The 22,071-nt window shown below is 39.8% G+C and overlaps 2 protein-coding genes across 4 annotated transcripts; one reads left to right on the forward strand and one right to left on the reverse strand.

The window, feature by feature from the left end:
• Window positions 1-1,762: 1,762 nt before the first annotated feature.
• On the reverse strand, window positions 1,763-8,201 carry Rad1 (RAD1 checkpoint DNA exonuclease). 3 transcript variants are annotated; one of them, XM_042690646.1, is made up of 6 exons: window positions 8,111-8,201; window positions 7,458-7,692; window positions 6,253-6,361; window positions 5,189-5,450; window positions 2,425-2,523; window positions 1,763-2,114 (listed from the first exon to the last, which is right to left on the reverse strand). In XM_042690646.1, exons 2-6 carry the CDS (start codon window positions 7,653-7,655, stop codon window positions 1,934-1,936), a joined length of 849 nt encoding a protein of 282 aa, XP_042546580.1. In that variant the 5' UTR covers window positions 7,656-7,692; window positions 8,111-8,201; the 3' UTR covers window positions 1,763-1,933. The 3 variants fall into 3 exon arrangements, with proteins under 3 accessions (XP_042546580.1, XP_042546582.1, XP_042546581.1); XM_042690648.1 differs by having other exon boundaries at window positions 5,189-5,447; window positions 8,111-8,200; XM_042690647.1 differs by lacking the exon at window positions 8,111-8,201 and adding an exon at window positions 7,831-7,914.
• A 175-nt stretch (window positions 8,202-8,376) lies between these two features.
• On the forward strand, window positions 8,377-17,520 carry Brix1 (biogenesis of ribosomes BRX1). The gene is made up of 10 exons (XM_042690645.1): window positions 8,377-8,598; window positions 11,432-11,543; window positions 13,448-13,491; window positions 14,781-14,851; window positions 15,110-15,159; window positions 15,264-15,337; window positions 15,497-15,547; window positions 15,629-15,730; window positions 16,748-16,876; window positions 17,084-17,520. Exons 1-10 carry the CDS (start codon window positions 8,440-8,442, stop codon window positions 17,351-17,353), a joined length of 1,062 nt encoding a protein of 353 aa, XP_042546579.1. The 5' UTR covers window positions 8,377-8,439; the 3' UTR covers window positions 17,354-17,520.
• The last annotated feature ends 4,551 nt before the right edge of the window (window positions 17,521-22,071 follow it).

Raw genomic sequence — 22,071 nt, forward strand, 5'->3', positions numbered from 1 at the left:
AGATAAGTTCTAAAAGTGCTATAATTATTGCTCTCTTGCTCAAGGTTAGTGCTGTACCACTTTGAGCCACAGTGCCATTCTGGTTTTCTGGTGGTTAATTGAAGATTCTCAGCTTTTCCTGTTTGGGCTGGCTTTGAACCATAATCCTAGATCTCAACATCCTGAGTAGCTATAATTACAGGTGTGAGCCTCCAGCACCTGGCTCACAATTCCATGTTTTGTTTTGTTTTTGTAAAGGTGATGCACAGTTACATAATAAATACATTTCTTTTTGAACAGTGTCACCTCTTTCCTTGTTTTTTTTTTTCTTGATCTCCCTCCCCATAAGTTGTTTATTTCATTTTCAACATAATGTCTAGTATCACTGCTGTATTTGTTCACCCTGTCTCATTTCCATGCTTCCCCTTACACTTTCCAAAACATGTGGGACAAAAGGTACAAAAGTCAAAAACAGCAACAAAGGAGAAACAAAAAATCAAAATAATGTAAAACCTCATTTCTATTTCCTAGAGTTGATTCATTTCAATTAACATTATTTTATATGATCAGGGACAGCATCCAGGTCTTGAGTTCAAGACCCATGATTGACAAAAAAAAAGGAATTGTATGAATTTTGAATTGTATGTGTATGTTGCTAGCATATAAGAAAGCAGTTGGCTTTTGAATATTAGTATTGTATTCACTAGTAAAGTCTCTTGCCACTTTAAACATCAGTTAACTAGTTCCAGAAGTTTTTGTCATGTCTTTGCAATTTTCTATATCAATGATATCATCTGTAAATAAAGTTTTATTAAAAACACTGCTTTCTTGATTATGAAGGAAAATTGTTCCATGAAATGTTGACTATTTTCCTAATTATGTTTGGATCTATTTCTTGACACATACATAAAAATATTTTTATACTTAGCAGTTTCATTTTTTTCTTGAACACATCCTAATAATCACAAACTTTTTACTTGTTGCACAGTAGCTGGGCATCCTGAGACTGCCAGGGACTTGAGTCTATCAGGCACTCGCCTTGGGTTACATCCCAGGAGTGTACATGGGCCTGGGAAGGGGGCCTTATAGCAGTGAAGAGTCCTTCCCAGGATGCAGCACCTGCAGCAGTCATCTCCAGGCCATTCCTCCAGTGTGCTCTGTGCCTAATGGTTCTCAATCATCAGTAGTTTAAGGGACTCTTTATTCAGGGAAAGGGGTAGTTACGATTAGTATTAATAAATAAGGGCTAGGAAGGCTAAGTGAATCTTTTCCCATGAAGAACGAGCATATCCAAAAGCTAGTGTATTTTTTCTACTAGAGAATAAGTTATCATTTTAGAATATTTTATTATAAAAAATATCTGCATGCTACAAAACATGTTCCAGTGAAAAACTACCCAATCTACATAATCGCTTAATGATTATTTTGCTACATTTTAGTGTAGAAAATTACAGGCAAATGGGGGATATACATTAAGTACTTACTGAGGCATTTACTGCATTAAATAGTTCTGAGAACAAGAAAATCTGCCCTGAAGACTACGTTGTATACTATTCATGGACCTTTCCAAAAGGCATACTTTAAAAATCATACAGAACTGTTTGGATTGGTATGGCAATGTCTCATCAGATTGTTTGCATGGAAATCTCATGCAAAAACCAGTAACAGAATAATATTGCTGCCAAGTTCAGATGATTTTAATATTTCACTGAGCAAGGTCCTTTGAGAAACAGTTTGCTTTAAAATCTAGTCTCTAGCAATTCAAAATAAGAGACAATACTCATATGCTTTGCTTTTTTAATAGTAAACATTTTACATATGGCTTGATTGAACTTTCAAACTGTAGACTCAATATAGCAATTATTAATCTATAGGGAGCTTATTCTCAGTAGACTAACAAGTCATGAAGAGTACAGCTAGCAGAACAAGGACCTAACCAATCATGAATGTACACTCAAGACTCAGATTCAGAAACCTCATCAGGGCAGCAGTAATATTCTACAAAACATATTTGCCCATCTTCATTTCTAATCATATACTGTAATGAGAGGAATCCTCGGTTATCTGTCCGAATAGATACTTTACAAGATAAGACTAAAGCCTTCGTAGAGGGTTTCAGTAAAGAAATCTTGTATCTGTAGAGGAATAAATAAAAAGCTGTTATTTGGATATTCATAACTTAGTGCTCCTAGCTCTGAAAATTAGACAAGAGTTAATAAATAAAAGCAAAAACGTATTCCATTTACTAATATTTTCTCCATTAAAAGATATTCTATTACAAGCTCAAATCTCTAAGTAAAATCTAGCACCCTGTCATTCCATTATTTTAAAATGTTCTGCATTTTAATTTAATAGATTAAAAGTTGTGGGTTTTTTTTAAGAATAGAAATTTGGTAGCTGACCCCACCTTTATCACCACTGGCAATGTTTATATTAAGAACTGACCTGTTGACCTGGGTCTGACTACAATGAAATGCTTCCATTAAATCCGAATCCTTGGGATAGTCAAGGTGGGAGCTTCCTCCATTTCCAAAAGTAGATAACCTATAGTAGGAAATGAGCATTGTATTTATTCAGTATTTCAGCAACACACAACATTAGGATCCAGATAAACACTTCTTTCAGAACCTCATTCTGGGGCTGAGAGAATGACTCAAATGGTAGAGCACCTGTCCACCATGTATAGGGCCTTGAGTTCAAATCTCATATTGCCAAAAAAATAACCCAAGTTTCTTGAGCTGAAACAGACATATACAATTGTTTACAATATTTTATTTTTTAATTATCATGATGAAACAAGTACTGCTACATTGACCAGAATAGGCTTAAGCGCATGGTCTTGCTGCTTCAGCCTCCCAGAATACTAGGATTGCAGGCATGTATCGCCATACCCAAGTATGATACACTTTATAAACACCCTATAATGGGATCTCATAGGGTACACCTTTGGGAACATAGAGCTATTAGCAACTAAACAACTTTTTAAAAAGTTACATTATTTCTGTACCTCCCACTCTACTACTGAATATCCTTAAATTGGATATAGGAGAGATGAAGCAAAATTGAAGTCAACTCCAAGCCCTGTGTCCCTCTCTCAATCTTTACTGCCACATCAAACATCATAGCTTTTCTGTACTTTATGCTGCTCTTACGGTTTACACTGCATTATGGTTTTTCTTGTTTGGTAATGTCAGCAGTGGTGTTTGGATAACTGTAAATGTTTATATATTTAATCTGCAACAATTTATTGAACATTTGCTGAGGGTTTAGCATGCAGGTAAGCAGAACATGAACAGTGATCAGACTTTGGTGGTGTTTTCCCCTAGCTTATTCTCCATTCCCCATCTTTGGTCTTCCCTAAGTCCATCTGTTCTCTCTCCTTAAGAGGGGTGGGTACTGTCCACCTGTAGGTCCAATGAGGCCCCAAAAATCATTGACACTGCCAAGGCAACCACAGGCAGGACTGTGTGCCCATAAATGATGTTAAAATAACTAAATGCCCTTGGCAGAAAAAAGGATCCCTGCTCCTTACTCAGGTAGCCAGCCATGATGACAGTTCTTAAACCTTAATTTCCAGTCTAGCCTGATCTGCCTCATCTAGCTACTCCTTGGTATTATAGACACCTCAAATTTAACACATCCAGAAAAATTTTTTAACTTCTATCTCTCACATTTTTTTCCCCTCCTGGAGAAGAAAGATCCCCCTAGTTCCCATGCTGTAGGCTCATTTAGAAGGGAATTTGCTGAAGCACTGTTTTAACTGCCTAAGTGGGGTTTTTCTGTTGCTTCCTATTTTGGTTAACATTGTAATATATACATCTTGAGCCCAATTTTTATCTGCTTAATGTCATTAGAAGGGCCTGCAATTTTTCTACACACAAAAAGAACTTATATGTCTTGTATGTTTTATGTACTCAGTTCCTTACTTTTGCAATAGTTTCAAGTATTTCACCCAGAAAAATTTAGATTTCCTGTCTATAAATGGTTGTTTTAAAATTCCTTTTTTTTGTTGTTGGTTATGTGGCTTGAACTCGGGTCTTGGGTGCTGTCCCTGAGCTCTTCAGCTCAAGGCTGGCACTCTACCACTTGAGCCACAGTGCCATTTTTGTTTTTTTTCCTGGTGGTTTATTGAAGGTAAGATTCTCACAGACCTTCCTTCCCAGGCCAGCTTTGAACAGCAATCCTAAAATCTCAGCTTCCTGAGTAGCTAGGATTATAGGCGTGAGTCACTAGTGCCTGCTGATTCTAATCTTGAAAAAAAAAACCTTGCCATTTTATACTTTGTTGGGACAAAGTTACTAAGAGGAGCTTTGTAGCTGTTATTGTTTCCTACTGCAAACTGCCTTCCTCTGGAAAGCTTACCTGGACCAGTCCTACCTGAGTGGTCCAGTACCATTTTCCCAAGTATGAGTATTATTTTGGTATTTTGAGTTTATTCCCATTCTACTTCACATATCTCTTTAACTTCAAGCTGTTCCTGTCAGAGCCTCTATAGGATGGACATGTACACAATAGGCGGTGGGTGAGTACACATGCTAAGTAAACAAACCATGTACGAGAAATATCTACTTCATTTTTATACCCTGAATTTAAGAGAAAAAAAATGCTATGTAACATTTTTCAGATGTTTAAATCCAATATTCCTCAAGTTGCAACCTGATAAACCACAGTAAGAAGTACACGATGAACAGGCCAGTTTTTAGGGGTTGATATTCCCCAGGTCTATCATCTCCCTCTTCTCTTCTCATGGATCAGGTGACTGGGCTTCTTATCTACAGAACCTAAACTACTTATGAAATTCTAATTAGTGAGTTACTCTTTCCAGGTCTTATTTTTTAATCTATGAGGTAGTATGAGGTAAAGCTGGGCACTGGTGGCTCAAGCCTATAATCCTAGCTACTCAGGAGGCTGACATCTGAGAATGGTGGTTCAAAACCAGCCAGACAGTAAAGTCTGTGAGACTCTTACTTCTATTAAACTACTAATAAATGTCAGAAGAGAAACTGTGGCTCAAAGTGGTAGAGTACCAGCCATGAGCAAGGCAGCATTCAGGCCTCAGGATCAGCACAGACACATAAGTATGAGGTAAAAGATGTCTGAAGTTCTAGAAATTCTAGGAACCTAATCAAAAAAGTCTGCAACCTAAGCAAATGAAGTGGGAAGAGGGACCTAACAGTAGACCACATTACCTAGAACTGCACTCAAGTACCTGAAATATGGCTTGTCAGGAGACATGGTAATCTGGAAAACATCACTTGTCATGTCCAATTCAGAAAATGCTTCACGGAGCCCCTCTGACTGCAGAATAACTTTGTTAATAACGTTGGTGCTGCTGAAATCAAAATCTAGAGTCTCTTCAGGCTCCTGAGTATTGATTTTGCAGACTGTCACTACTCCTCCTTCTTCCAGAAATAGTATCAAAGGATGACCATAACCTTGATAACACATCCGAAGTGCAGTATAAGTCCCTGCTGTGGAAAAAAGTCATCCTGGACTTAATTATTGGCTTTATGAATGAGTTCAGCTTCTTCTCAATGTGACACATAAAATTCCTAAAGATTATTCTGCCAAAATTCCAGGACACATCTCATTAAAAAGCATAATTCCAAAAACTATTGCAAGAAACTGGGCCCAGAACAACATATAAACCTCTGAAATAATTTTAAGCTTGCCAGAATACGTCAAAAAATAGCATACTGACTCTGTGTGTATAAGGTATGTGAATATAAATATGTAAATACAGACATATACACCTATATATAATTTCAGGATGGAAAAAATGTACATGGCACCTAACAGAATTATTGCAGAATAGGTTATGTTATTCACTGAAGGGTCAATATGGGCAACAGGATGGTTTGGATATATGTACTATAGTACTAGTATATTCACTATGATAAGGATCTTCTCAACTTCTACTGGGAAACAGTCTTTATATACTTTGTTAGAGCACATTAAGAACAAGAGAGGGATAAAAGGGCATTGTAAATTTTTTTTTTCTTTTATCAGTCGTGGGGCCTGAACTCCGGCTGGGTGCTGTCCCTGAGCTCTTCAGCTCAAGGCTAGCACTCTGCAACCTGAGCCACATGGCCACTTCTGGCTTCTTCTGCTTATGTGATGCTGAGGAATTAAACCCAGGACCTCATGCATGCAAGACAAGCACTCTACCACTGAGCCACCTTCCCAGCCCCAGCACTGTGAATTTTAATACTATAAGAAAGGACTATTTTGTATAACTTTTTATGTCTTTGTAATCATAATAAAATGGCTCACCAGGCATAGAACTTGATCCAAAAATAGATAAACAATCTAAAAGCACAGTAAAATTAATTCGGAAAGTAACAGATTCTTCCTTTATCATAAACTCTCGAAATATGTCAGCCTATAAAAAATAAACATGAAAATAATAAAACATTAAGGTTGGGGAATCTCAAAAATTACAGTACTATCTCCATAAGAATATTTTATTTTCCAAGTAAAACAGTGAAGATTTTTCAGGCATTCTTCACTGGAACAGCTTAAACAACAGTATTCAACAGCTTAATAGTTAAAGGTGTAACTGATTTAGGCAAAATCACTTAATCTCTGTATCTAAACCTATCTCCCCCTAAGACACTGTTTCCTTTTGCTCTGCATCCTAAGGTTAGAATCACCTGAAATAAAATGATTTGATGATGAATACTAGTTTTCAATTTATTTTGCAGAGCCACATTTTATGTAGTGTTCCAGCTCTACAGTAATCATCTACAGTTAGGAGGTCAAAAACTGGAATTGAATCTGAACCCAACACACTTTATTACAGCTAATAAAAGAAACAACAATGCTGCGCACCTGTGGCTCCTGCTTTTAATCCTAGTTACTGGGGAGACTGAGATCCAAGGATCACGATTCAGAGCCGGCTCAGGGGGAAGAGTCCCTGAGACGCTTATCTCCAATAACTACTGGGAAAAAGCCAGAAGTGGAGCTGTGCTCTGGTGGCAGAAGTTGTTAGCTATGAGCAAAAAAAAAAGGCTTAAGGGCTGGGCTTAGGCCTGGAGTTCAAGCCCCAGGACCCTCACACACACGCACAGAAGGAAAGAAAACGGGGGAGGAGGAAACAGTAAATAACAGGTAGTAGGAGCGCCCTGTCACTTGAGCCGCAGCTCCATGTCTGGCTTTTTGGGTAGTTCACTGGAAGTAAGAATTTCCCGCAGACTTTTCCGACGGGGCTGGCTTCAAACTGCGATCCCAGGATCTCAGCTAGCGAGGCTTACAGAAGCCTGCTTTAACGGGTAGCTTTCACCCGACTCTCACCGAACAAGATGGGGAAAGACTCTGACACCAGGAAAGAAGAAGACAGTTCGCGGCCCGCCGGGCACTCCCGGCCGGGCACTCCCGGCCCCTCCGCACCCGTGCGGCCCGCCGGGCACTCCCGGCCGGGCACTCCCGGCCCCTCCGCACCCGTGCGGCCGCCCGGCGGGGGGGCGCGCGCTCCGCACCTGAATGAAGGCGTTCGCCTGGACGCACTTGGCGTTCTCCACCGTCACGCGGATCCCGTTGTCCGTGGCCACACACGTGGCGTACTCTCGGAAGTGGATGGCCTTGAGGATGGTGGAGAGGTTCCGGACGTTGTCGAGGCTGGCCACCAAGCAGTACTGCTCCTCGTCGTCCGGGAGGCCCTGGGCCAGGAGGGGCATGGTCCCCGGCGCCCGCGCTCTGCACACCGCCCGACGCCTGACGGGCGGGGAAGAAATGAACCGAGAGGTTAAACGAGGCCCGCCGCGGGCCCCGGGGACGCCCCCTCGCCGCCGGCCGCACCCTCGACCCGCTCCGGTCACCGGGACCGCGACACAACGAGCACCCAGGATTCACCCGCGCGAGGAAGCGTTCGCCAGGACCGTTAGCCCCGGAGGCCGACGGGCCGCGTTCGCAGGCCCCAGACGGTAGGCTAGAGGCGGGGCCACGGCCGGCGAGGGGGCGGAGCCATGCCCGGGGGCGGGGCCTGGAGCGGAGCCATGCCCGGGGGCGGGGCCTGGAGCAGACACCCCCCCCTCCTCCCTCCCCCTAGACCCGGGGAGATTCCTGGAGAATCCCAGCCACCCCGCCTCTTCACACCTCCCAACCGCCAAAACTCCGACCAACCGCCACTTACTAATGAAGGGGGGCCCTGGGAGGCGTCATCTGTGCCGCGGGAGCGGGATCCGGACGCCGGCGAGCCCGCCCCAGCCCGGTCTCCTCGACCAATGACCGGCAGCTCCCCCAAACCCTAAGGGAAGTGGAGCGTTCCTGCCACTCTTCACACCTGCCAATCACTTCCCTTACAGAATTTGGAGGAGGTTAGCGAGCCAGGCGTGCGCATTCACGAGACCATAGAGTTGGAGGACCGCAGAGCCCAGACGACCCTACTTTAGAAACCGGAAAAAGGAGTAGGCGGTGAAACCGGAAGGACGTCCTAGAGCGTAGACGACGAGGTAAGGTAAGATGGCGGCAACCAAGAGAAAACGGCGTGGAGACTTGCTGGTCAAAGCGAAGAAGCCAAAAAGAGATGGAAAAGATGCCGGGAAGCCAGCTGCGCAGCCAGGCAAGGCAGAAGAAGTGGAGGAAGAAGATAGAGATTGTATCCCAGGCCCCGTTTGCAAGGTAGGAGAGCTGAACGACGGGTACGTGTGGCGGCGGCGCGGTGGCGCTTCCTTGGGCCTTCTTACCCGACCGTAGTTCTGTAATTTCCGAGTGTCCAGTGTGGCAGCCGAGCGCAGTCTCGGGCCAGTGTTGGGTCTAGTCTTGGTCCACGTGGCCGCATTTTGAGGGTGAGATGTGGCAGCTCACAGGGAATTGACTTGGGCCATTGACTTCCACTTGCTCCCCCCCCCCCAACATAATGCTTTTTGTTTTTTTTTCTGCAAGTGAGTATATGTCTTAGAGTAAGTAATTCTTCTATATCCTGCCATGGTAAGCCAGCCAGTCAGAAATCATGATATCCAAACGTCATAAAAAAGTCACTGACCTTGGCACTTTGACTGACTTGTTTGATTAGGTCTTTAACTCAAGGGAAAATGAAAATGTTAGACTAGATGGCATGAGTGTTAAGTATTTTAACCAATCTTTAATATACCATGTGCTGTCCCTGAAAGACCCCAGACTCACTGGGATGCTTTCTTCAACGGGAGGGCACCCCAAGAACCAAGACTCCAAACCAGCAGATGCAACAAGCAAGAGGAGTTTATTAGGCGTTTGGGCAAACGGGCTCCCTGTCCAAGGCAGACTGGAAGCCCCGAGCAGCGGTTACAGGCACTTTTAAAGACAAAAGCCACAAGATTAGCATAAGACCCCAGGTTCCCCAGGATTGGCTCAGTTTACTACACGGGGAAGTTTATAACACTCTTTGCAATAAGACAATTAGTGCAGACGGAGGTAGTCACTCTGGGAGATTAGGGTTAGGAGATTTACAGTGTTACAGGTTTGTGATTGGTTAACAATTTGGCCTAGTCTGCAGAGCCCACCAGATGGCCCTTATCTTGAGCCCCCTAAACCGGGAATTTCTGCACAGGAATGTGGAGGAACATACTCTTTGTTCCTTATCTTGGGTCCCATTCGGCCATTTGGGGGATTTGTTAGCTCTTTATTTACGACTACGGAGCTTGTCCCAGGGCCGACACCTAGACTCCGAAGCTTTTTATTTATCTCCAGCGAGGGGAAGGGTCAGTGCTAGTGCAAGCAAGTTTACAGAAGCAAAACCAGCAGTTAGCAATTGTAAAATATAACTCTAATTTTTAATCTTTCAGTCCCCAAGGCAGGCTGCTTTTGGCCTGGGTATTGGCAGACATGACTATCATGTGACTTCTTTCTGAAAAATAGGAGTTGAGAAGGAAGCGATTGATGGGTTTTATTCAAAAGAAAGTGAGAAGTTGTTGGTGGAGCTAACTTTCATCCGAAAGCTCCTTAACTGAGTTGGAATACTGTGGAAACAAAGATTGCCTTTGATTTATAAATTTGTGCTCTCTGAACTTAGGCTCCAGTAGGTACTGAAGCACCTACTAGGCGAAAAGTAAGTGACCTTGGGTGGTTCAAGGGCAAGGTAGGCTCAGGGAAAAGAGTAAGCTCTGAAGAATGAAAAAGAGCATAAATTGTATTCTTACTATTAAAAGTGGCATCCTCTTTTCTCATCTACAAGCTAAATACTTAATTGTGAAAAATAAACTGGACTAAATATATTTTTAGCAGATAGTAGTAGTCTCTTCAGGAGCTGAAAAAAAGATGATGGACTGTGTAATCTGTTCTATGAAATGCTAAAGATACTATTATTCTAGGATAGCACAGTCAAATCATGGATTTTAGCTATTAATGGAGTTGGGTTTTACAGTAAGAGTACAATTTTTGTTCAGAGTTGACAGGAAAATAAAAAAGAACTGGCCAGAGTTGTTGAAGTGCTCTACCACTGAGCCACCTGCCCAGCCTGCAAAGAGAAATTGAATAGCATTTAGTAGTGGTTAGGATTCAGGAATAAGGGCAGGTGAAGTTAAAGCCTGGAGGACTGCAATGATGGTGATAGCATAAAAAGAAAGGAAACCTATGGGGCTGGGAAGGTGGGTAATTAAGTGGTAGAGTGCTTGCCTTGCATGCATGAGGTCCTGGGTTCCATTCCTTAACACCACATAAGCAGAAAAAGCCAGAAGTGGCAGTGTGGCTCACGTGGTAGAGCACTTGCCTTGAGCTGAGGAGCTAAAGGACAGTGCCCAGGCCCAGAATTCAAGCCCCACGACCAACCAAAAAAAAGAAAGGAAGAGAAAATGCAAAGGAAATACCAGATTTTAAGTGTAAGGTAATGTGCAGTATTGGATACAGTTTGAGTCTTTACTCAAGTAATTGGATTATTAGAACTAGAAGACATCTTCATGTTATGTAGAGTTGGTAATGGAATCTGTGGGAGTATGAGACCACTATGATGGGCAAAACAAATGTAAAAAGGCTAAAAAAAGAAGCCTAAGGATAGGAAGGAGGAATTAGAAAGCTACTGTTTTTGGTATTTGTTGGTTTTGTTGTGAAAAAGGGTTTTACTCTATTGCCTCAGATTTCTGTGTTAAGTAAATCTCCTACCTTATCTTCCTTAGGCTGGGGTTACAAGCATATGCTATCATACCCAGGCTCTGGAAGCTTTTAAAACCATCTTTAAAAAAACAAATGAGAAGCCAGGCGCTGGTGTCTCCTACCTGTATCCTTAGCTACTCAGGAGGCTGAGATCTGAAGATCATGGTTTGAAGCGAGCCTGGGCAGAAAAGTCCCCCTTGAGACATTACTTCCATTAACTACTCGAAAACTGGAAGTGACACTGTGGCTTGGTGGTAGAGCACTAGCCTTGAGTACAAAGAAGCTCAGGGACAGGGCTAAGGCCCTAAGTTCAGGATCCACAACTAGCAGGAAAAGAAATGAGATAGGTTCGGTATGAGAATTAACAATCATTTAATGTTTTATTTAGGGCAAGTGGAAAAATAAGGAACGGATTCTCATCTTTTCTTCCAGAGGAATAAACTTTAGAACAAGACATTTAATGCAGGACCTGAGAATGTTGATGCCTCATTCTAAAGCAGGTACTTTTATGTTACATATTTTAAAATTAGTATTTATCCAGACTTATTTATGTAATTATACTTGCTTATGTGTTCATTTTTCATTTATTAACCTGTGAGACAAAGAACCACAATACTGTGGAAGTCTATCCTTTGAAGTACCATATTCTTCTAAATTAATATTTATAATTTCTGTACAGAATTCATTAGACATTTCTTTTAAAATACCTAAGTAACATTTAAACCTTTTCTAAAGGTCTAGAAATGCCTTCATTTCAATACTTAATGAAGTTGTGACACAAAAAAGGATAGTTTGTCTTTCTAAACAATTCACACTGCCATGTAATATTTTCTTGGCTCTTAAAAACTGACAAGGGATAGGGTTTAAGGTACTTCAAGTTAGTACCAGCCAAATTCTGAGTGCCAAGTTATTTTCTAGTAAGGTTCTATCCTAAAGATGAGATTGGACCATGACACTGCCTGTTTTGTGCCTGATTTAGCAGATGTTTTGAGGTTTTATCCTAGGTAATAACTTGGTGCTTTATGTTAGTGCTTTTCACACGGGCATTTCTTGTGGTGTCTTTAGATCCCTGGAACAATTAGGAAAAGTCTTAATGTATTTTTTTTTTTTATGATAATCCAAAAAAATTTTTGTGTGTGGGGTGCTAACGTTTGAACTCAAGGTCTCAATCCATTCCACTAGCCCCTTTTGGGGTTGTTATCTTCTCAATAAGGTTGGCCTATACTAAGATTCTTCTATTGGTGCTTTCCTATGTCACTGGGATGACAGGTGTATGGTAGGTATGTTCCTGGTATTATAGGTGTATGACTAGCCATTGGTCAAGATGGACTCTCCCAAACTTAATTTTAACAAAGCAGGATGGTTCCAACTGTGATCCCCTGATTGCTACCTCCCAAGTAGTTAAGATTACAGCTGAGTCACATACCTGGCTGCCTGAAACTTAAGAGATAAGATCTCACTCTATAGCCTAGGCTATCCACAAGCTGTGTCTCTTGCCTTAGAATCCTGAATGCTGGGTGTAAAGGTATATTTCACCACATCAGCAAGATTTCAGTTTCTCAAGTGAATGTTTTCTAAAGCTGGAATCTTTAAGCATATTCTCTAATTTGCAAGAAATTTCTCATTTTTGGAAGAAGTTCATGGAATAGAGCCTTCTTTTACATGAGTTTTGCATCTGCAGATGTAAATAACAGTACATAAAAAGATATTAGAAAAGCTGGGTGTTTTAAAGCCAGCCCTGGAAAGAAAGTCCATGAGACTTTTATCGCTAACTACCAAAAAGGGAAAACAAAAGCCAGAGTGCTACCCTTGAACAGTGCTCAGGCCTTGAGTTCAAGCCCCCAGGATTGGCACTGTGGTAGTGGTTGCTCTCTCTTCCCGCCCTCTATCTCTTTCTCTACCCCCTTCTTCCCTCTCCCCCTTTTCCCCCTCTTCCTACCCCTACCCCCCTAGGAAAAACTCATTCCTGAAAGGGATATTTATAGACTTTTCTTGTTATGCCCTAAACACTACTATTTAACAATTTATGTAGCATTTACATTGTAGTAGGTATTTTAAGAAATTTAGAGATGTTTTAAAGTATGCAAGACAATGTACCTAGATTATGTGGCAAATAGAACAGTATTTTATATAAAGGACTTAAGATTTTCATATGGAGGGGCTCTGTATTCAAACCTCAGGGACAATTGCCTGAAGTCTGAGAAGTGCTGCTTAGCCTGTAGTTCTTGAAGACTATTTTTAATAACCATTTGCCTTATACTTTGAATGTAAAGATTGAATATTTCCAGTTTTAATTATGAAAATAAACCATGAAATCTGGACTGAACATTGTAGAAACACTTAAATCTATTTTAGTAATGTGTGTGATTTGGATTACTTACCTTTTTTCTTTGTCTTTTTATAGATACTAAAATGGATCGTAAAGATAAATTATTTGTGATTAACGAGGTAATTTTAGAAATTACTGTAAATATTTTAGGAACACTAAAAATGGATCATTTAAAAATGTTATTTAATGACTAAAATTATTTTGTTAAAAGATACATAAATGTTATCAACTCTTTGCAAACCTATCAGGGTTTTTCTTCCATAATGTCTAGTATTATATAAAACTACTGGTAGGTACTTGTAAAACCACTATATATAAAATAAAAATTTTAAACCATCAGACATTTATAGAAAACATGATATAAAACATTTTGTCAAGATTGAAATAGATGCCTGTGTAATCTACTCTTAAGATACTGAAATCTAATACTAGATTACAACTTTAATGTTGAAGATACTAATATTTTAAACACTAAATAGTGTTTAAAAATAATTTTTTCTGTTGACACATTTCTTTTATTCATTCATTTGGCACACATTTGTGCCAGCATTATTCTAGGTGCTATGGAAACAGTGTTCACTAGAACAATGTCCCCATTGTTGTCAAGCTTACAGTCTAATGAGAGAAATGGTCCATAATCAACGTTTATAATTTCATGCAAAGATGAGAAATGAAGTAGAGTATAGGTTTTCCATAACTGAGCTGGATTGAGAATCCTTTCTGGAAAGGATGCCTCAGTATTTAAGTAGAGACTTAGAAATACAGTGAAAGAACTTTTCCAGGGAAGTGGCACTGTATCTCAAGTGGTAGAGTGATCTCCTTAAGCTGAAGAACTCAGGGACAGTGGCCAGGCCCAGAGTTTAAGCCCCACAACTGACAAAAACAAAAAAACTTTCTAGGTAGAGAAAATGACAAGTACAGATGCCCAAAAGGGCCTAAACTTCTGAATTCTGATATGTTTTTATTCACTCAGAACACCAGAAATGATAGTGTAAGTCAGTAAGAAATACTAGATTTTATGAAACTTAAAATTAATAACATCTTTGGTTCTATACAGGCTGTATTTTTGTAAGATTAGCAACTTTAATTATGACATGCCTTATTCCTATCACATTTATTTTCAGTTAGTTTGTACATGGATTATGGTCCAAACAGGTCCTAATAATCAGAAGTGAGACCAGGTACTTTAAAATATCAGGCCAAAAAGGAATCTGTAGAGCATCTGCCTGACAGGACTTTTTAAAAGGTTTTTGTTTTTTGTGTGTGTTGAATAAATACAAATCTGACTATTTTAGATATGTATGCAGTTCTGTGGTCCTAATTCATTTTTGGGAAATGCAGTTGTTAATTGCATTGAATTACTTTAGTTCTCATTTTTATTACCTAAATTTTTCTGTACTTGATTTAGGTATGTGAAATGAAAAACTGCAATAAGTGTATCTTTTTTGAAGCTAAGAAGAAGCAGGATCTCTATATGTGGTAAGACGTTTCTAAAGTTTGAACTTGTTTAAGTGGGTTTATTTGTAGATAGTGTGTAATAAGCTCCATTCTTATGTAAAAGGGGTTCGTGAATGAAACAACACATTTGGTTTTACAAAATATGAAGCCTTTAAAGAAACTAAACATGAATAATGAAGCCTGTTTTGGTCTTTCCCCCCCTCCCCCCCTCTGTAAATAGGTGGTAAATACTATAGTATAAATTCTTGTATTTGAAAAGGCTTCCTTTGTCTGTTTCAGGCTTTCAAATTCACCTCAGGGGCCATCTGCCAAATTCCTTGTTCAGAATAGTAAGTTGACTCACCAGTTTTTCTTTGTGTGTGAAAGAAATGTAAATATCTAATAAAATAGATTGTGCTACACTTTTCACTCTTTGTCGTTGTTATTTTTCTAGTTCACACCCTAGCTGAACTAAAGATGACTGGCAACTGCTTGAAAGGTTCTAGGCCCCTTTTATCCTTTGACCCTGTAAGTTTCTCACTGTGTTCAGGTTTTCTCTGAATGGTTGTTTTAAGTAAATATAATTGTACATTGTACATACAAATTTACTTTAACCTGAAATAAAAAGTACTTTTTTAAATAAAGCATGTACTGGTTTCAAGTAGTATGTTCATTTTATTTTTATAGGCCTTTGATGAATTGCCACATTATGCTTTGTTGAAAGAACTCTTAATTCAGGTAAATATTCTATCCCAGAAAATATTTTTTTTAGTAGTGTAAATTAATAAGAAACTAACATACACTTTTTTTTAAAAACAGATATTTAGTACACCTCGGTATCATCCCAAAAGCCAACCATTTGTGGACCATGTTTTTACTTTCACCATTTTGGATAATAGGATATGGTTTCGGAACTTTCAGGTTAGCTTTGCTTTAAATTTTAACTTTACTTTTATTTGAATTAGAACATACAGGCTTTATAGACAGTAGCTCCTTATATTTTAAGTAGCTTTATTTTCCCTCCAGAGATTTGCTAGTAGCTCCATCCTCCTAGTAAGGCACTGTACTGTATTCATTTTATAAAAAGGAAATAAAAAATCTGTTAGATACTTATGTTTTAGATTTATGTTAAGTCTTATAAAGGATGTAGTAAAGTATTTTTTCTTCCAAAAGGCTAGAATCCATACTAGGGGATTTTTCTGAGTTGAAGACTTAGTAAACATAATCGCACTAGGAGAAGCTTAAGACCAGATTGCAAGGATGAGATCCTGTCTCAAAAGCAAAATACAAAACGAAGGGGATGGACTTGATGTTGTTCTGTGGCTCATGTTGTAGAGCAATTGCCTACCTACCATTTAAGAGCCTTAGATTTGGTCAATCCGCTGTACTGGAGGGTGGCGGGGGGGAGGGAGGGAATAAAAGTAATTGCTATAGAAGGAATTCAGTAGGAGCTATGACATGAGTCTTGCTATGACTTACTCAGAAGAGGAGATTCTAGAAATCCAGAGTAAGAATTTGGCAGAATGAATCTATATAAAGACAGAAAAATGGGAGAGAATAGCAAGAACAAAAATCTCACAACATTTGACTCTTGCCTGCATGTTTTGTGCTACATACCTTAAATTGTGACAAATTCATTCACTTCTTAACCAGAGAAGTCAAACATAACTAAACCAAAATAATAATATTCATGAGAAGCAAAATAAGAACCAAATTCAGTTTAAAAAAGCATACTGAAAACCTGTTTTTCTAGTACAACTTTTTGTAACTAGTAATAGATTTCAGAAAAATATTGATTTGGCACTTGCTGAGCTTTTTACTGTGTTTCTGCTTTTATTATATGCTCCATTCTTTCAGCACATGTGTAATTAGGTTATGGCCAGTTTCTTTTAGAAATAGTATATTCAAACAAAAATGAATGTTTCCTTTTTATTAAAGATCATAGAAGAAGATGCTGCTCTTGTAGAAATAGGACCTCGTTTTGTCTTAAATCTTATAAAGATTTTCCAGGGAAGTTTTGGAGGACCAACTCTATATGAAAATCCTCACTACCAGTCACCAAATTTGGTAAGTAGCTTTTATTGTTTAGTAACCTTCAGTGTACTAATACTTTTAGGCCAAAATAACTGTGTGAAATAATTACTGTTCTATCACCTGGATTTGTTTTTTGGCACATGTATACTTACAAATTATTATTATTTTCATGGAAAAAGGAAAGAATTCATAAATGAATTGTTTCTTATTCTAAAAGCCTCCAATCTTTGTTATTCCTAGCATCGGCGTATCATAAGATCCATCACAGCAGCAAAATACAAAGAGAAACAACAAGTGAAGGATGTTCAGAAACTGAAAAAGAAAGAGCCAAAGACTGTTCTTCCACATGATCCTACTGAAGATGTTTTTACTGTACCAGCTGAGGAAAAACCAATAGAAATACAGTGGGTAAAACCAGAGCCCAAAGTAGATTTGAAAGCAAGAAAGAAGAGGGTTTACAAAAGGCAGAGGAAAATTCAACAGAAAATGAATAGAGGGCATGCAAAATGAATCAGTGGATAAGTAGTTTGTTTTTTCAGTTATTGTATATTTGTATTCCGTGTGTAAATACTTTTATTATCTGCTTTATATCTAATTAGTATGCCATTTAAAAGAAAACTTTAAATCTTAAATTCAGTGATTTTATCTTTTTCTAAATAAAATATCTCCAGAATTCATTAGTTATTGTCTGATTTTCTTTTTAGAGCTTATGTGGAATTACTAAAGTTTAATATTCTTAAGGTCTAGGATGCTCTCTTAGATTAGAATTTTTGATGTAGTAAAGCTGAAGTTCAGATTTATTAGATTATTCTTTACAAGGGCACTAGACACTTTGAAAATGTTATTTGTTGGTATATATCTAGATAGATATATCTAGATATATCTATTTAAGAATAGACTAGGGCTGGGAAGGTGGCTCAGTGGTAGAGCGCTTGCCTTGCTTGCATGAGGCCCTGGGTTCGATTCCTCAGCACCACATAAGCAAAAAGAAAAAAGCCGGAAGTGGCGCTGTGGCTCAGGTGGTAGAGCGCTAGCCTTGAGCTGAAGAGCTGAGGGACAGTGCCCAGGCCCAGAGTTCAGGCCCCATGATCGGACCTCCCCCCCCCCAGACTGCCCCCCCCAAAAAAGTATAGACTAGTAGAAGGGAAACATCTTTCTGAGATTTGACTACTGGAGTAGCTAGTTAATGCCTTGGAAGAGCCAACCTCTGATCTCTTCTTCATTTCAAAAGAGAGTGTATTAGAATTCTTAGGTTTTTGGGAATCAAATGAGTTAATGTCAGTGTTGAAAGCATTTTGTAAATTATAAACATAGATTGCTTTTAAAAACTAATAGTAAATGGAAAAACATGATAGTTGTTAAGAAGGTTCAAAAGAATACAGTGCATTTGAATTTTTCCTTATGAGAGAGATTGCTGCTTATTTTAAGCACTGCAGCATATTGACTTAAGAGCTGACAGGTAGATGAGTAAAACTAGGTTCTGCATATGTTCTTTTTCATATGGCAATGTTTGGGTTATGAACTCAGAGTTTCTAGCTTGCAAAGGAAGCACTCTAGCACTTCAGCCTTAAGATATATTTTTAGATAGGGTCTGGCGATTTTTGGTGGAGGCTTGTCTGGACCAAGCTACCTCTGCCTCCTGTAGGCCACTGCATCCCTGTCTGAAACTTTTTTTTTTAATGAAAATACCGTACAGAGGAGTTACAATTACATGGGAAAGATTTTTTTTTTGTGTGTGAAAATACCGTACAGAGGGGTTACAATTACATGGGCAAGGTAATGAGTACATTTCTTATCAAGCATTGTTGCCTCCTCCTTTGTTTCTCCTTCCCATCCCTCCCAATCCCCCCCGCCCCCCAAAGTTGTAAACTTCATTTTTCGACATAATGTCTTGTACATCTCATTGTTGGAATGGGTCCACCTGTATCCCTATTTAAACAATTTGTTTTTTCGCTTCCCCTTCCCAACCCAAATTATACCAACATCAAATACAGTGAAAACGGGGGGGGCATACAAAGAAATCATCTTATAAATATGTTAGAAACAATCGCAAGAAAGAAAAAACATTTGAATCCTTATGACACTTCTTTGACATCACATTATTTTCCTGTTTTATCAGTAGCATGTTTACTAAACTACACAACATTGTACTTCATACCATAGTTAAATAGTAAGTATCATACTTTTGATAATTGAGGTTTTTTTTTGTTCTTGCCTAACATACATATGTGCTTATGTTGTATTTCTATATATAAATTTATTTCACAATATTTGTGGTTTTTTAGAAGTGAAGCTCAGGTTAAGAGTTTTAATCATTAAGGTTTTTTGATTGCTTGTAAGGTACAAAATTGGACCTTACCAGAGATTAGAGTATTGGTTGTCCTATATTTTGCCAATGGGTGACATACAAGTAATTGCAAAAAAATAAATTTAGTGCTTTGGTTCAGAATTAGCTTTTTATGGCTACAGTAATCCTGTTTTTCTGATTTTTTTATAAAAGGTATTTCATACTGTAATAGGATTCTAACATATCGTTCCTAGTTTATTTAAATTTTATTGTTTTTAAAATATTTAGAGAAGTATCAGTCAATGGAAGACTTTAGTTAGACCTTACCTAGCTGTATGTTTAATTATGCTACTTCTTTTGAAGTACTCTTAAAAGTTATGCAACTAATTTTGTCAGGTTCAACTGAAATACCTGTATAGCTAAAAGTAGTACGCCTAATTAAGGTCAAATCTAATTAAATGCAAAAAAAAAAAGATGTTTGGATGTAAAGGTAGTGGAATACAGGCTTGGAAGAACTTGAGCCTATACAGGATTTGTTTTTAAACACCATGTTAGAAGTTAATTGTAGGTTAAAAACAAATTGGATCAAAAAGTTCAGTTTTAGGGGCTGGGAAGATGGCTCAGTGGTAGAGCGCTTGCCTTGCATGCCTGAGGCCCTGGGTTCGATTCCTCAGCACCACATAAGCAAAGAGAAAAAAGCCGGAAGTGGCGTTGTGGCTCAAGAGGTAGAGCGCTAGCCTTGAGCTGAAGAGCTGAGGGACAGCGCTCAGGCCCCACGACCGGACCCAAAAAAAAAAAAAGTTCAGTTTTGAAGTAATGACACAAAGAATACTCAGTGTGTTCTGGAGTTTCGATACGATTTTCAGTTTGACAATTTTTTTTGCCAGTCATGGGGCCTGAACTCTGGGACTGGGCGCTGTCCCTCAGCTCTTCAGCTCAAGGCTAGCTCTCTACCACTAGAGCCACAGCGCCAATCCTGGCTTTTTCTGCTTATGTGGTGCTGAGGAATTGAACCCAGGGCCTCATGCATGCAAGGCAAGCGCTCTACCGCTGAGTCACCTTCCCAGCCCATCAGTTTGACAATTTTGAATTTACCAGTTGCCATGTAGAGGCTTGGTGCCGGTGGCTCACGTTTGTAATCCTAGCTATTCAGGAGGCTGAAATGTAAGAATTGCAGTTCAGAGCCAGCCAGGGCAGTAAAGTTTGTGAGACTCTTAACTCCAAATAACCACTAAAAAGCCAGAAATGAGCTATGGCTCAAATGGTAGAGCACTATAAGAGTGTAAGAGCTTAGGGAAAGCACGTAGGTCCTGGTTTCAAGCTTCCAGATGGGCACACACAGACATACAAAACAAATTTCCATCTAGAGATGTTTTTTTGTGTCCCAAGTCTCTTCTTTTTCAGTCACTAAAGGATATTTTATGAGTAGGAATTCTCTGGAATGAGTCATCTCTGAAGCCCCTATTTGGAAGTCTGTGTTTAATAAAGGTGTTTCTTTAGTCTGAACATAGTAACACAAGCCAGTACTGGGAAGGCTGGGACCAGCTTGAGTTACAGTAAAAATCCTGTCTTAAAACGAAAAACTAAAAGATGTTCCTTTAGGCTGACATTTACCTCTTGTGTAATTGTCTTTAAATTTCAATACAGTATTATAGATACAAACAGATTCTGTTTAGGAAAAGGCATTGAGTTTGTATTTGTAAGTAAAATCCCATGTGGTTGAGGAAAAACTGCTTCCAGTTCTTTTCTCAGGGGGGGAAAGGTCTCAGGTTTCTTCTCCATCTCCATTGCCAACTTACCAACTGAAACCATTGTAAAATCATTTTGCACTGGCAAAGAATTTCAAAGAAGTTCTTTGGAACTTAGTATGTGGAAAAATCCACAGAGGCATATAGTTGGTTTTGATTGTGCTGGGGCAGGATATTAAATTAATTTTTTTTTGGGGGGGGGGTTCTAGTCGTGGGGCCTGACTCTGGGCCTGGGCGCTGTCCCTCAGCTCTTCAGCTCAAGGCTAGCGTTCTACCACTTGAGCCACAGCGTCACTTCCGACTTTTTCCTTTTTGCTTATGTGGTGCTGAGGAGTCGAACCCAGGGCCTCGAGCATGCAAGGCAAGCGCTCTACCACTGAGCCACCTTCCCAGCCCTTAAATTACTTTTTAAGGATTGGGTAATCTCCTTAGTCATACATAGCTGAAAAATACTACCCATGTCTAACTGGTGCATGTAAAAATCCCACCTTACAGTGAAGTGAATTGGCGTATTTGCAGTACAATATAGCTAGTCAGATCAAAACCATGGGTATTTTCCCAATCCTTTTCTCAACCTAATCTCATGAAGATAATTAGAGTACAGAAAGTTGGAATTAAAGAGTAACAGATGAGTAGAGCAGCACAATTCTGTCCACACTGTAGTAGTTTTAGGTATGCTGCTGTAGAATGTGTTGATACCGCTTGCTGAAATTGTTCGTGAAATCATGGCACTGACATTTCTCGTGCATATTGGTCAAGGTGAGCAGCATCAGAGATTTTACTAAGTAGCAGCTGCTAGAATTGTCAAAAATCCTACCTTAGGCTAACCAACCTCTAGACAATTTGGAGACTTGAGTTGCCTCGTCCGTATAAATGGGCGTGACTGAGACATAATTAGAGCCCCCAACCAGTTATGTTCCTGGTTGCTTCCTATCTCCACTTCAGCCCCTACGTGTGTAGCCACACACGCTGGGCCCTTCTGTGCTCCTCACAATGCAGGCCGCCGTGACCCCGCCTCTCCGCCGGGCCACGCCTCCTCGCCGAGACCCCGCCCCTGCCTAGACTCCACCTCCCGCCGCGCGGTCCCGCCTCCCACCCGAGCGGCTCTTCCGGGAGCCCAGCCCCCGCCCATGCGGAGCTACGGCCGTCGGCGCCGCCCCCTTCGCGCGCCAGCTTGCCGCAGCCCGCGTTGC

This window comes from Dipodomys spectabilis, unplaced genomic scaffold, assembly GCF_019054845.1.
Source record: "Dipodomys spectabilis isolate Male_0828 unplaced genomic scaffold, ASM1905484v1 ptg000138l, whole genome shotgun sequence".
NCBI lineage: Eukaryota > Metazoa > Chordata > Mammalia > Rodentia > Heteromyidae > Dipodomys > Dipodomys spectabilis.